Genomic DNA, 15280 nt, shown 5'->3' on the forward strand with positions numbered 1-15280 from the left:
CTCTCCTGGGTTATCCCCACCGTCGGCAAGGTTATTGTCCTCTAGCCACATATTGGCTGCTTCCGGGTTTTCGAGAAATATTGCTCGCCCTTTGTGGATGACTTTCAGACGGGACGGGTACAGCAACCTGTATTTAAGGTTCAGTTGGCGAAGCCTTGCTTTAATCGGAACAAACGAGTTCCTCTCCCTCTGCACTTTCTGGGTATAGTCAGGGTATATGGAAATCTTAGAGTCGCCCTGCACGATAGGGCCTGTTTCCCTGGAGTATCTTAATATAGTTTCTCTGTCTTGGAAATTTAGTATCTTGGCTATTATTGGCCGTGGATGTGAGCCGGGGGGAGGTCGTTTCTGGAGGGACCTATGGGCCCTCTCCACCGCAAATCCCTGGGTCAGCTTGCCGGCCCCAATCTCCTGTAACAGCAGGGTTTCAACATAGGACGTAGTATTCAGGCCTTCATTCCCCTCCGGGATACCCAGGATCCTGATGTTCCCCCGTCTAGCCCGACCTTCGGCTTCCTCTGCCCTTTCTTCTAGGAATGCGACCTTCCTTTTCAGGTTCGAGACTTCGGATTGTAGGGCTGCTGTGGCCCCGGACTTTTCCTCTGTAGATTTCTCCATGGCCGTCACCCTCTCCGTTAAGTTGCGGGCATCCTGGCGAATGAGTTGTATGTCTATTTTGAACTCATCTATCTTGGAGTCTATATGAGTCTTTAATGAGGCAATAGCGTCCATTATCTGAGAGTGATTATCATTGGGCTCCGTCTCGTGCGAGCGAATGATTTCGGTGGAGCCAGCCCTGGCTTGGGTGGGAGTCTTTGCCCGGGCTGAGACAAAGGAGTCCATGGTGGCAGCTCTGGTTTTGTTTTTAGCGGCCATGTTAGAGGCGCAATAGCGGTTGCCCTGGAGCCTGAAAGATTATTATTGTCAGTGGTTAGGAGCTGTCCGGGGCGCAGCGCTCTGGAGTAATGTGTTCCACTGTGCGTTCAGATGCTTTATCCGCTACCTTGGCGCCTATGTCGCTGCCCCTGGACTCGGGGGTGATAGTGTTGGAGCGCTTAGGGCAGGAGTTGTCACCTCTTGGTGTGTGAGTCCAATTGGGTGGCCCAGCCGCGGAGATAATGCAGGCTGTGGTTGGGGCCGCACTCACGGTTGTTCCGTGGCTTGACGCACCTCGTTTCCCAGGGCGCGTCTCTGGTTTATGAGCCGGAATCCGATCCTTTGGGTAAGGTGGCGTATCACAGCGACCCAGCAGCTGTTGCTCCTCCGGGTCCGCTTCCTGGCGGCGGCCTCGTTGTAGATGGATGTGGGCCCGGGGGGCAGAGGCCGGTGATGCCTCCGCGTGATCCCGTCCTCGGGATGTGTGCCGTGCTTATTTTTGGTAGGTCGCCGGCCGAAGGGAGGAAGAACGAGAGTCTGGAATGTTCCGCGGTCGGGCGTTGCGTGGAGACCCTCACCGCCGTCTCCGGGATGTGTTTTGTGGCGCGGTGGAGCTCCGGGGGTACAGCGGCTCTCGGGACTCCGGCACGTAGTGTCGACCGGAGCCGTCCGGCGTGGTGAGGGGGGAGAAGGGCGAGGGTCTGGTGCCGACCAGAGTCGGATATTGCAAGGAGGCCAGCTCCGCTGCGGTACTCCTCCTCAGTGTTCCCAGCCGAATGTGCTGGCGGGGTACTCCGCACGGAGGCCCCGCTAAGCTGTGTGGGGCGCCATCTTGGATCCAGGTGCGGCAGGGGGAGGGAGTGCGTTCCAAGACCTGCGCTGCCGTCCAGGGGGCCGGAGAATCCGACCTCTCGAGCAGGTTTTGTGCGGGATCGCCTCACGCACCGCTGCGTACTTCTCAGCGGGCTGCTGTCCCACTTAAGCCGGAGAAAAAAGATTCGGAAACGGCGTCTCGGCCGGAGCTCGGCGAATCAGCCTCCGCTCACCATCGGCTCCAGGCCACGCCCCCGTGATTCATGTTTATAGCAAAGAAAATACCCTCCACAAAGGAGGTGTCCATGAAATTAATAAATAAGTGAAACGTGTTTTAAGGGGACTGTCTTTAGTTTGTGAACATGAGTGTAAGCAAATATAAGCTAACAATGGTCTACAGCAAAAAGAAACAGGAGAAGAGGGTAGTCTGGGATTCCTGTTTTTGTTGCTGAACAAACACACCTACAAGAAGTTAACTCTTCACATTTGCTTCAATCTATAGATAAACATTAGGACACATCGATATGGTACTTAAATCATAAGGGGTCATAAATAATTACACAGTAATAGGATTTCATCTTATGTGGCAATTCTGTTTGCAGAACGCTATGTACAAGCTCCTGGTATTCCAGTGGTAGCTCCTGGTCACTGGTTAATGCTGGATACCCAAGAGCTGCTTTTAGCTCTTGCTTATCAAATCTCAATTTCGATCCCTGTAACAACATAAGAAGGCTGCAAACAATGCCTCTGGCCAAGTGTTATAACTTTTAATCTGGCAATGCCCTGGCTGTGACATATGCCTCCCACCTATGTGCACAAGAACGGTGTGCCTGCATTCTTTGTGGACAGGTGCATGAAGGTGCTTTGATCCCTGTTAAATGCCAAGAAGATACTGTGATGAATCGAGGGATTCATTCACTTTCCCCCTGGGGGGGGGGGGGGAGCCCCTTCATGTGAGGCTAGGGAGGTGAGCCTGCTATGCATCATTCCCCCTAGCGTTGGCGGTAAGCGGGACCTCACAGGGAGAGACTCCTCTCTTGTGGACAAGGACTCCCCTAAGCCTAAGGATCTACCTTCTTATTATCACCCAAAGCCAAGTACAACTCTTAACTGACAGACAACTAAACTCCTCTTACATGTAATGTTGTAATGTAATACAAGAAGAACAATATCAATCCGATAATGTGAAGAGTAAGTACATGAGAGTAATGAAGAGTGTGTGTGTCTGTCAAGTACCGACGCAAAGAAGTCAACAGGACGCATAGAAAATATGGCTCCAACACAAAGGAAGGACTTTCCTTGGAAGCCCAACAGTGTGTCATAAAAGGAGGGCCAAGAGAACAAAGAGGTGAGACCCAGGCGTTTCAAACCGATGGATCGAGGAGGCTGGGACACCAATGGAGGCGCTGCCTTGCCTGTCCAAGAGCAGCTATGGAGAAGAAGGGACAGCAGCATGCTGTCTGACCAGCAGAGCAGAGGAAATCCATAATAGTCCCTGTAGGGATGCTCAAGGAGGGCCAGTGAAAGCCCCATCGATGGCTTGTCAGGTAGGCAATACGCCAATAACAGACCCGAGGAGGTCAGTTCATGGGAAGAGAACCCGACCAACAGACCAAAGCAGGAATGTGGTGGCGCAGAATGGAAAAGGAAAACCCTTTTCAATGCTGTATCTTCCAAAGAAGAGCAAAGCGTATCGAAAAGGGGCACAAATCATCCTGACCGAGCGCGGAGGAGAGGAAGAGAACGCCAACCCTCTGGCGTGGACCCCCTTCAGTACAGGTACTGGGGAGAGCGGGATACCAGGAGAGCGAGGCATAAAGAGCGAAGATCACGCAGGGACCCTACATCCTCATCCCAAAGATTGCCAACAGTGTAAGTACTTAGAAATACATGATACATGCTCCTGAGAGGAATAAAAGTAAGACAGACTTTGGTCCCCAATAGGAGATTTATGGAATCCTGCCGGTAATTCCACCGGGATACCAGCAAACTCCATTTACCGTCCCCGCCGCCCGATATCCTGTTATTACTGGGATGTTACGGGTGGCAGAGAGCCAGTAAGTCCCCATTCCCATAGGACGCCATGGGATGGGATTTACTGAATAACAGGCACCTGTATTACCGGTGCTTCTGCCGGTGGGGGCCTGATCAACCAGCAGGTCAGGCCTGCCATCAGATTTGTGGCCTCCACCGGCAGACTTGTGCATGCGCCCGGTATCCCCTGGGCCTGGTGCGCTATATAAATAAATAAAATACAAAATAAATAAAAAATACAAAAATTGCGGGTCTGGAAAAAAGGCTGGTGCTGGAATTACTGGCATTTTTTTCCAGACCAGCAAAGTCGCAATGAGGCCCTTTGTCTACGCATCTTGAGAAGAAGAAAAGTATTTGGAGAAACAGGGGGAACAAATATACAAGGGCCTGGGAAGACCCATTACAAGAACTGAAGGAACTATTACAAGTAATAGCAAGAGTCTATTTGAAGATATCATAGTGAAGAGACTTGTGCTGAGAAGCATCCCCCCAGGAGAAGGGAGCAATTGTCCTGGTTTTTGTATATGTATTAATAGTGGTAGGGTAATTTTAGGCTAGTTTCTGACTAAGGACGGATTATTAAGTTTGGACTTCACATTTCACGACAAGCACCCTAGTTTCGTTTTAGGTAGGGCAACCCATAGACTAGGGTTAGTGAGGCATTTTCTTTATTATTTAAAATCAAAGCAAGTTCAACATAGCACCTTTTAGTCCCTCTTCTACCTCTGACCTACGACAATACCTAGCAGCAAAACGTTAAGAGTCTTGCATGGCTTTATCACAGGTGCATTGGGGATAGTTTGGAGTCAATATATTAGTAATGGTTTGGTGACATGCCCGTTTCAGAAGGAAGAGCAGCGTGTCCAAATATTGCTTTTAAGTCAAATACATTCCACATTTAAAATAAAGATTTAGCTGCACTACCATTGGCGAAACGAAAACCTTTTGAAATAAAGCAAGGGAAAAGTGTTACTAAGGAATATTTGACCCATGTGTGTATGCTCAGTGACACAGTACATCTGCTCGTTGAAATAATTGTGGTTATACTAGGAAGAAAATAACAAAACAACGACAATGTGATATTCCCATTGATCTCATGCACTGACCAGCTACTTCTCATTACAGCAAAACAGATCTACTGATACGACTGATGCATTGCTTCTATTTCACGATGACAGTGGGTGGGAGAAAATATGAATAACTTATTCAAACAGTTGGATTTGTGTAGTGCTGGATTTGTTTAGCATAACACATTTATAAAGCATCCATAAGCACAATTTTGATGTGATCCAAGTAAAACAATTTAGCACGTTATGTATATATATATATATATATATATATATATATATAGCAGAGACAAATGTTATTCGGGATTACGAATCACTGAAAAATAAAATGGTGCCCCGTTCTAGACATACCCTCAGACCGCCTCCTGCAGAAGGTACGGAATTTGCTGTTTGTTTTTCCATGTCTTCCTGCCTTTTCTTTTTCTGTTCAACAGACTGCGGATTTTTAACCCCACGTGTCGATGACTGGAGGAAAAAAATGCCTTTTAGTTGTTCAACAATTGAAACCATATCCACATTGCAGCAACACAAAACAAATAATGACAACCAAATAAAATAATTAAAACACTTAGTAGCAATCTACAAAATAAAATATCAAAAAGATTAGCAAACGACAAACAGCTATGTTACAAGCCATTTATGAGATATTTGCACATCCTAAAACCTCTCCTTTGGGAAAATAGATTTATTTCTTTGGCTGAGGTTTCTTCAAAGTTACCTTTTTAGCAGAGCCCCTCTGACATATTGTGATTTACCAAAAATCGTAATGTTATGAAGGCAGTAGGAACTCAAGTCCCTCTAAATAGTCTGAACGTATCCAGGACTGGTTTTAGCCAAATCCTGTGAGATTAAGGTAAATTAGACTAAAAGGCAGTCTGGGATTTTTAGAGAAAGGACTTGGGTACTTATTGCCCTTTGCTGCTCGAGTACCTTCAATAAAACATTTTTTTAAATAACTCTAAAACAAAATATGAACTGCATGTATAAAATGTGACACAGACACATTTACATGCTGAATTAAGACTCCTGGGCCTGTTCCGCTGGTTGATCAGAATATATAGTTATGAAAGAACTGCGTTAACACTGTCAATAACAAATTAACCTTATTGCTTCCAAAATTGGCTTCTCATCATAATATGCAAAAACGTATGGTCAAAACTCTCAATTATCTAAACATAATAAAATGTGCTACCCCATAACTTTTTAGTCCTCCCTATAAAATGAAGTCTTCACAATAAAGAGTGAGAAAGACGAATGAAAATCATAGTCCTCGAAAGCTTAAAAAAACGATAGACCTTCAGGTGTCATGTATGTTACATGAACGTCAAAGAAATTACCTCTAACATGACAGCATTGAAAACAAACAGTTAGCTCACCTCCTTCTGCCTTTTTTCTGCAGCTTCAGCTAGCTGCCTCCTTTTCAAATCCTGGACAAAAAATGAACAATATGAAAGATTTCTATTAGCTTGCTCCAACAATAGCATGCTCAATGTAAAATCATAACTAACAGAAGCCCAACTATATTTTTGGCACTAAAAGTTTCTATTTAAAGCTCACAACCTTTAACTCCAAAAAGATTCAAAATTGTTTGGCTCTGGTTTCAATGTTAAAGATTAAAAAGCAGTTAAGAGGAGGCCTTCAAAACAACAACAAAGAACGTTAAAGCAAAAAGGTAAAGTTTGATTGAGAACATGTGCGATGAAGAGTACAGGTCGAAGTGTTTGTGAAGAGTGGATGGAGGTGCGATTTCAAATTCGTTTGTGTGTCTGTGCCTGTTTGGACGTCTGATTGGCCTGGGTGGGATGAAGTTTTCCCAAATAGAATTAACTCCACCCTTCTACTATCCATCCCATTTCACTGTAATTCGGACAACCGATTTTAACCTTTAACTTTTACTTTCCTTAAAGCACCTGGATGTCTTCGTTGTGGCATGGTAAAAAAGTCAAAAATAAAATTAAACAAAAAGGTTGCATTAGAATTTCTTTGTAGGATGCCACAATTTGCAAAGGTAGTGCCATCATAGGGTCAGTTAATATAGGAATCGTACAAAAATGTCGACCTGGGAACTGCGACGGCCGAAAATGCAGACTTTTTTTTCTTTTAACCCCTCCCTTATACCATATATATATGTGGGGGGGTTAAGTGTACAATATTAATATCGGGGGGGGGAATCTTCCCCCCCCCGCATATATATGTAGTGTAAAGGGTTAAAAAAAAGTCAATAGATCCTTAATGTATTATTATATATCGGATATGGACATAATCTTTACATGTATTTTTTTTTTTTTACATTTATGAAGCGCGCAGGCAGCCTAAGGGCATCGCAGCGCTGTTACAGGAGATCACTGCTTAGTTGCACAGTTACATAAATTGCAACTATCGTAGATTTACCCTAGATTTCTTGGTTTAAACAAATAATGTTTTGAGGGCTTTTTTCGAAAAAAGCAAGGTGTGAAGGTTCAACTCCAAGGGTCAAAAGTAGGGAGTTCCATTCCCTGGCAGCGATGAATGGGAAATTTCACCCTCCCCCCATGCTCTGCCACATTTGACTCTAGACACAGCGAGTTGGTGGGAGTATGGATGAAGTTACATATACTCACATCATATACCATGTATGACAATCATGTGATGAGGTACTATCCTCACATCCAAATCATGCACTCTCACCATACCAGGATATAGCATCTTGGCTCAGGTAGTGGCATAATACGACTCAGTAATCCTGCCATATTTACACATTCCAATTAAAAGGTCAACGTAGTCACACTAGAGGGCTGTATCACCATCTTATTTCAAGGTGCAATCACCACCAGACATTGCTAGAACATGCTCAGTTACTCCCCTCTTTCTTTCCATCACAAGTTTGAGATTGCTCTCATATGTCGGTTATTGCCAGCATAGGCTCAGTTCATGCAGATCAGGGGAATGTGGAAGTGACAGGGGAGCAGAGGAAGCTTGCATGTCAGGGACTGTGAGGCAAGGCAGCATCCGTGTCAGGGACTTCAGCCTCATGTTTAGATCAGTTTGAGTGCCAACTGGCTGCATATGCTTCCCAGCCTGCACCGTTCTGAGGTCCATTTGTATAAAGCATGAAATACCTGGGCAACCGACAGGTTGTATAGCTGCAAGGGGAAGCATGGCGATTTCGGTAGACTTGAAGACGCTGTTTTACATGCTCCCCCATTGAGGGGCAGACTGCTCAAGTTAACCAGCGTACTGCCTACCAGAAAGGTTTCTGTCTGTTTTCTGATCGTCTTCTGAAGGCTTTATCAGCATTCATTGAAGGATGCACATGCAGAAATGTGAATGTCCCAGCAGTTTCTTGCCCCCTCACTCAGCAACATCAATCTTGATCACTTTGTCGAGTCTTCCTGTTTCACTACTATTTATTCTATTTGATATCCAACATGAAATATACCTTAGCTCTATGGATTTTATGCTATTACCATGAGTTAAAAAAGTATTCCATAAATGACCCAAGAAAAGAAAAAGACCAGAAATTACACACAAAAAAATATGCCCAATTGCAGAAACATCCCTCTTGTTAAAAAATATAAATGGCAGTACGATACCATATTTGCTAAGTCTTACCATACATCTAAGAGCTATCAACTGGGCTCTCCATCATTTAATTTACTCATGCTCATTCATTTTTTAGTGTCTGTGAGCGAAGATTACGGCATGAAGATATTTCCCAGTTATGAGCAGTGAACTCCTTTAATCCACGATTGGCGATTCTTTTTCCTTAGATGAAATAGGGCAGGGTTCTTCAACCTTCGACTCACCAGATGATTGAACCGCAACTCTCATCCACCGTACCCAGCATAGTCATTAGTTCAGGATCACTGACGTCAGTCCCATAAAGCTGGAGAGCCACGAGTTGTGCACCCCTGAAATAAGGTGTCACCAATTTCTATTTATAACATGAGGTAGTTAACAAGTTATTCAACAGTTAGACCAAAAGATTCAATTAGTCTATTTGAATTCACAATACAAAATATGTATCCAAAATATCATTGATATAAAAGACAACCAAAAAGTTCAATTTAGCTTGTCAGTATTCTAGTAAAATACACTAAAACACAATCCTTACTGTGACAATTTGTCCTCTAGAATGAGAACTCGTGTTGAGTTAGTAAACACAGTTGGTTATAGACCGCATTCAAAGCATGTGCTAATGTACAGTTGTCATATTATCTAATTCAAGTCTAACTATATACTAGAACATGGAACTCAACATGTTTCTGTGGTTCCATGTGTTAAAATCGCGGCAAAAATGGCTGTGAACACAAAATATCGCGGCAAAAAGGCAGTGGTTTTGCTGCCGTAATCCAGGTTAAGGATGCAGAGGACAACCCCCGCAACCCCTGGACCCATTATACCATTTAAGGGGAGCGGGTGACACCCCATAACCCCTGCTCTCTTTAAATGGTGTATGGGGTACACCTTTAACGCAGCAACCCGCGATTGTAAAGGTGACATTTTTGCGGCAATTTTATCACTGCATACAGTTTCTTTTCTCTTTTGTAGATATCGGAACATTCGTCACGAGAGTGGTCACATTGGTTGTGGTAACAATAAAACATATTGTTCACCATAGTTATATCAATCGTTTTTCTTGTGGCAGAGAGTTATTAATTTTCTCTGTATGGTGTAACTGTTGAAAAACACACAAAAAGAAAAACATACAAAAAGAAGGGAAAGCTTTAGTTGCCTGGTTCCTTCGATTAATTATTATTATAATTATGCTCAGTTAGGCATATTAGTTACCTGCTTGAGCGTGAAATTTGTCTCCGATAGGTGTTGTCCCCTAGAGGGTTAGAACATTTCATCCGTGTTCCGGTTCAGCCTTTTGTGCCATAGTACCGACCTAGAAGTTTAAGTATCAAAGAGACTGGACCTTTATATGTCCAAAAAAGAATTGCTCTCCCTCATTCGTGTCCCTATCCACACCGTGTTTTAATACCCTTTTTTTTTTTAAATGTGTACCTGTTACTTGTTCAATCTGTGGTTTCTTCTGGATATTGTATGATGTTGATAGCTCTTTGATTCACTTGTGCGATTAGTAGTAATGGCTTCTATGATCTAGGATAAAGCCAACAGGGTCTTAGTGGAGCTTATCTATATTTTCACATATCAATAATAGCCGTTATATGCTGATGTTCAAAATACCTTAATTATCTTAATATCTGTAGGGAGCTCTCTACTGGAGGCTTTCAGTATCCAGTTTAGAATTCAAAATCTTTGTTAGCCTCTGGGGCCTCGTTAGTCCTATTTGGAGATGGAATATAGTTAATAATCCAGCTATGTGGATTCACTGTTGTCCTTATTGAGAATAGTTCCCAGGGAACAAAACACTGAGTACGTAGAGGTTCTTACCTTACTCGCTCTATCTGCCCATCGGCCTGTCCCTGTGTCTGGGATCCAGAGATCGAAACGTGAGCAAGCCTCAGCTGGAATCGACTTCTCGCTAGTGGCGTAGTTGGTACCGGTGTTGTATCTCTAGATTCAGAGAAGTATAGGGTCAGGTTTATTGCTATTCTATTGATAAACTACTATTATTGCTGGGTCTCGCATTTAGTTTCTCAGGGTTTGGATTATATTTAGAACTTACCTTGTTTTCTTTACTTCCGGGTTACAGTCCGCAATGGATCCGGGGTTCGGTGAGTGTCTATTATTCCAGGTCGGTATACGCTGCAGTCGCGCTGGCTTTCAGATTACAAAACAGCGTGGTCCGCCATATTGGATGTTTAAAAATAGGAGGGCAACAAGTCCTCTCTTTATTTTTGATATTAAGCCTCGTATAGGTACTAAGATTTCTTTGGCTATCTAGTTGTGAATCAGCGCAGTGCGCCATGTTAGGAGTTAAAAGATGGAACAACATCGCTAGGTCCTTTCTTTGTTTTAGTGATCCCTAACATGCTTGGATCTCTGTGGGATTATATTATTTAAAGGCTATAATGATGTCATTTATCAGTTTTTAGTGCTGTATAGACCATCTAGTTAGGGTTTTATTAAGAGGTATAATATATTTGATGTTAAGTTATTAATGATATATATCCGACCTCGGAAGATTATATACGCAAGTCATTCTTTTTATGTAGATATTCTTCTTTTCATGTAGATATTCTATCATTTTATTCTTGTTTGTGTTCTATATTAATTCCTCTACCTAGCGCAGTTGAAAGCTGCACAGGGTCTATACAAGCCATGTGTAATTCACTAGAAACGGTTCCTGGTTACAAAGATAGCCAGGAACTAGAGGGATATGCTTAGTTCCCTTAAATCTTATGCCATTCAATTGCCTCGTTGAGGCCTTCTTTATCGATATGTGTTTGAAAAATAAGTTTTTGTTCTTTTTCAAAGAGGATTTTCTTCATAAGTCCGCTGTCATTACCTTTGATAGCCATGAGTACTGTCCATTGAAAATCTTCATGCCCGTGATTTTTCTCTATAAATGTTTAACCATTGGGGCAAGCATCATTTTATTTTGTATGCAACTTCTATGTTCGGAAATCCGACTTTTGATTTTGCGGATCGTCATACCTACATACTTAAGTCTGCACGGACACGTTATAATGTAAATTACATGGTCCGTGTTACAATTTGTGAATTGTTTCTGTCTCCAAGGTTTGGCTAGACCCATTTCAATCTGTTTTGACTTCATTGTCAGTTTACAGACGGAACATTGTCCGCACGGGTGGTGACCTCTTACACCTTCCATGCTCCATAGTTGGACTCTCTGTGACTGTTAAGATGGATTTCTGAACTCTGACCTGGAGGGGCAGAGGTTCAGAAGGTCAGCCTTGTTTCTTGGAAAAGGGTAACCTCTGGACAAGCCAGACCAATCAGGGTAGCTATGGCAGGTGGTCACGACTAAGTCTCAGGAGGGGGGAGGGGAGGGTGACTGAAGGACCCCAATGAGCACACAAAGTAAGGACACTTACAAATTACTCCAGACAGGTGTTATCAAAAATATAGACACATTTATTACAAGGACTTTGTAACTGGCCGGTCGTTGCATTATAACAAGGGAGGGGCATCAAACAAAGACGTTAACGTCACACAAGCTTCAGTCGGTCACGCACCCGCCTCAACACTACTGCTGCCTTCCATTCATGCTCCTAGCAGTACTGTGACTATGACTTTGTACTGTCCCGATTGCCGCTCTATCTTATCTTCAACTGTTGTGCTGCAATTTCACCCGGAATGCTGCACCCCACTATTCCCTACTCTGACTTGCTAATGTACTATGTTGATGCCCTAACTTGCACTGCAGAACTTGGCTAGCGCCCTATACTGATTGTTTGATTGTGCTTTACACTATTGCCCTACCCAGATTTACTGAGGTCGATGCCCAATTTGCACTGTTGAACTTTGCTAGTATCCATATTGAACGGTGCCCCACAACCTTACCTGAATATTCCACGCACTAGTTCCCTTAGTATGTTAGTGCCCTCTCTCAAAATGGTGTTTCTTGTTGATGCCATTATATTAAGTATGGCATGAGGCTCAAGTGCTGACATCACCACTTAATATTGGTGGCAGAGAGCTGCTCTTAACACCTTGTAACAATACAGTTGAATATTATGAATAAAACTCTGAGCCAATGTATAGATTGTTTGGATTACGAAGAGAACCCAATTCTTTTATTAACATAAAATGTTTTCTTCTTTTAGGTTGTTGAAAAAGGATAGCTTCCAGGAGGTCACTTGAAGGTAAGTTCAGGTAAGAGTCAATATAGTTCTTTAGGGTCTTTTCTTACTCTGAGGTTCTTCTCTTTCATTTTTTTTATTTAGTGCTATTGTATTTATTCGTCTCTAAAGTTGTCTCTCCTGTTCCTGACTCTTTCCTCTTTTCTCTCTCATCTCTTCCTGTATTTTTTTTTTTATTAGAACTTTTGCTCTGCTCTCTCTTGTTCCTTTAACTTCCCGTTTCCTAAATATTTGTATATGACAGCTGGATATTGAATCAGGTTGAAGTTTCCTAACAACTTCCCATTTGACTGTTTCATGAAACTCTTCGAACATACAGGCTCCTTTTATTCATTGTAGAGAAGTCCTTTAACGGATTCTCCTTTAAATCACCTCCGATTCCTCATTAATGTTATTTCTCTATCCCAAGGCCAGCCTTCTATTCACTGTCTAAGACAGATTGCCTTCTTTCCCCACACTTTCGCCTCCGTAGTAAATCAGGGCTCATAGGATCCAGTAGCACTACAACATTTGGCTGAATAGTTCGTAGTGCAACGTTGCGTTCGCTTCTACCTCCTATGGCGACAACGCTCGCCTTTTCCATATATAACTTCAACTAACTGAAAGCGCAACGGCGCCTGGGTCTCATCACACGTCGCTCCTCACACTCGTCTAACAGGCGTTCGCCATACAGTTTATCAATACCCGTCTTCGAGTGACAGCACAGTGTTTTCAACCAAATATAGGCGATAACGATCGCCTCATTACTTTAACAGCTTTGTGTTACCTTCAGGCTTTCATTGTTCAATCATGCATCACAAGTCCCAGCAACGGACCTTCTTATCAATGCCGGGTCTGTGCGATAACGATTGCTACAATTTATGATCTGACCTCCTCTTCCCCCGCGGCACTTCTGTGTCAGCAGCCCGACGGCAGGAATCGGTCAACTCCTTCACAAACACAGTTCCTTATCTGCCGCTCAGCTGTTCATCTTCGATTTGGCTCAATAACCCCAGGTGTAACCGTCGTCTTCTCGCTATCCAATTCCTGTCTCCTAGGTAACAACAAGCACACCACAAAACCATTAGAGGAAAGTCCATACATGCAGGACTTCCTGGATTTATGCTCGTCTATTTTTATTATGATTATACAATCTGCCAGATAGGAATCGACCACGTCACACACCTCTATTAGCTCGCCACTAGACTTCGGCACCAGCTCCCTAGAAAGTTATACCACCACCAAATACTAGTATGCTCCCGACAGCCACCAGCCAGACTGTCTATATCACATTCCTTAAGCAGAGCATTATGCTCTACCTCACGATACTCCACACACCTACCCTTGGGAACCCATCTACAATAACGCCTTCCTATCTGGCCAATACTACTACTACTAAACTATTCATAGATATGAACGATTCCAAAAGCCCTATACCAAGTAATCCCTGCTCTACCAAGGCTAGGAACACTCACATTAGAGCTAGGCTAGCCAAAATATTTGAGCCTTCTATTAGCTCACTTCCTACCATTATAGGAAAAGGACCCCCAAAACCCTGCCTAGCCCAACGCTTGCAAGTACGAACCTAGCGCACAACTGTGGCCCCAGATAAAAAAAAAAACGCATAGCCAAGAACGGCATACCTAAACCCCCACAAGCTCCCCAACCGACAACTACAACAAGCCCTCCTATTAAAAGGAGCTTTAATAAACTCCAGATCCTTAGTAGCACATGCCACGGAAATCGCCGACCTGATCCAGAGTGATGACCTAGACCTCCTTGCCATCACTGAGACATGGCTACACACTGCTGCAGGTCCTATGCTTATGCTAGCAGTCCCTTATTCTGAGACAAGACAGACTAGAATCCAGAAGTAGAGGTAGCGCTATTATCTGCAAATGCAGCCTCTCCATGAGATTAGCCACCCCGATTGACGTCCAATCATGTGAACTATTATCAGTTAAAGTACTACTGACCAATGCCCAAACCCTTAATATCCACCTGATATATCGCCCCCTGGGCCCATCAGGGACATTTGAGGAGGATATCAATACTATTCTATCTAGCAATCTTAAAAGTTCAACGCAAGTTCTTCTACTTGGAGACCTTAATATGGGTTTTAATGACCCTTCAGACCAGCCTGCCTTAGCAACAGCAAACATCCTATCAGAACTTGGATTCAACCAAAGAAGCAAAACATCCACCCAAAACAAAGGTAGAATACTTGACTGGGTGGCAGATTAGAACTGTCAGGTCAACATCCTCTCCATCTCACCACTAGCCTGGACTGACCACTAATTACTGTCATTCATGCTCTCAACCAACAGACCCCCACCTCCACCCGTCCCTAAGGCTCCACCCACACTAACTAGAAACAAAAAGAGTATCACTGTGGATATGCTTATCCCGGCCATACTCCCCACCCTTAACTTGCTTCCAGACAATACTGACCCTGAGAGCCTGGTCGAGGAGTAGAATAAAATTATGACCTCTTCCTTGGTCCAGATCGCCCCCCTCAAACCTGGACCAAGCAAGCCGAAAATCCATGTGAACAAATGGTTTACACCTTTCCAAAAAAACCTAAGGAAAGAAAACAGAAACTGCGAGGCTGCTTGGAAAAAACTACCGTCAGAAGCGAACAAACTCCATTTTACCAAACTGTCATCCCTCTACAAAAAAGAAATATGCCTAGCTAAACGTATATCCTTCGACACGCGTATATCCCAAGCCAAGTCCAACATGAAGGAACTATTTACCATTCTTAAGGAAATAGAGACCCCTATAGCAATACCAGAC

The 15280-nt window shown here is 43.6% G+C and overlaps 1 protein-coding gene across 1 annotated transcript in view; it reads right to left on the bottom strand.

The window, feature by feature from the left end:
* SVIP (small VCP interacting protein) overlaps nucleotides 1-15280 on the bottom strand; it is a 128151-nt gene that overhangs the window by 77757 nt on the left and 35114 nt on the right. The window contains exons 2-3 of the mRNA XM_069623498.1: nucleotides 6167-6217; nucleotides 5142-5255 (exon numbers count right to left, since the gene is read on the bottom strand). Of these exons, the coding sequence (XP_069479599.1) occupies nucleotides 5142-5255; nucleotides 6167-6217 (165 nt within the window). The remainder of the gene's footprint in view (nucleotides 1-5141; nucleotides 5256-6166; nucleotides 6218-15280) is intronic.

The sequence above is a fragment of the Ambystoma mexicanum genome, chromosome 11, assembly GCF_040938575.1.
Source record: "Ambystoma mexicanum isolate Mex_15411 chromosome 11, UKY_AmexF1_1, whole genome shotgun sequence".
In the NCBI taxonomy this organism is placed as follows: Eukaryota; Metazoa; Chordata; class Amphibia; order Caudata; family Ambystomatidae; genus Ambystoma; species Ambystoma mexicanum.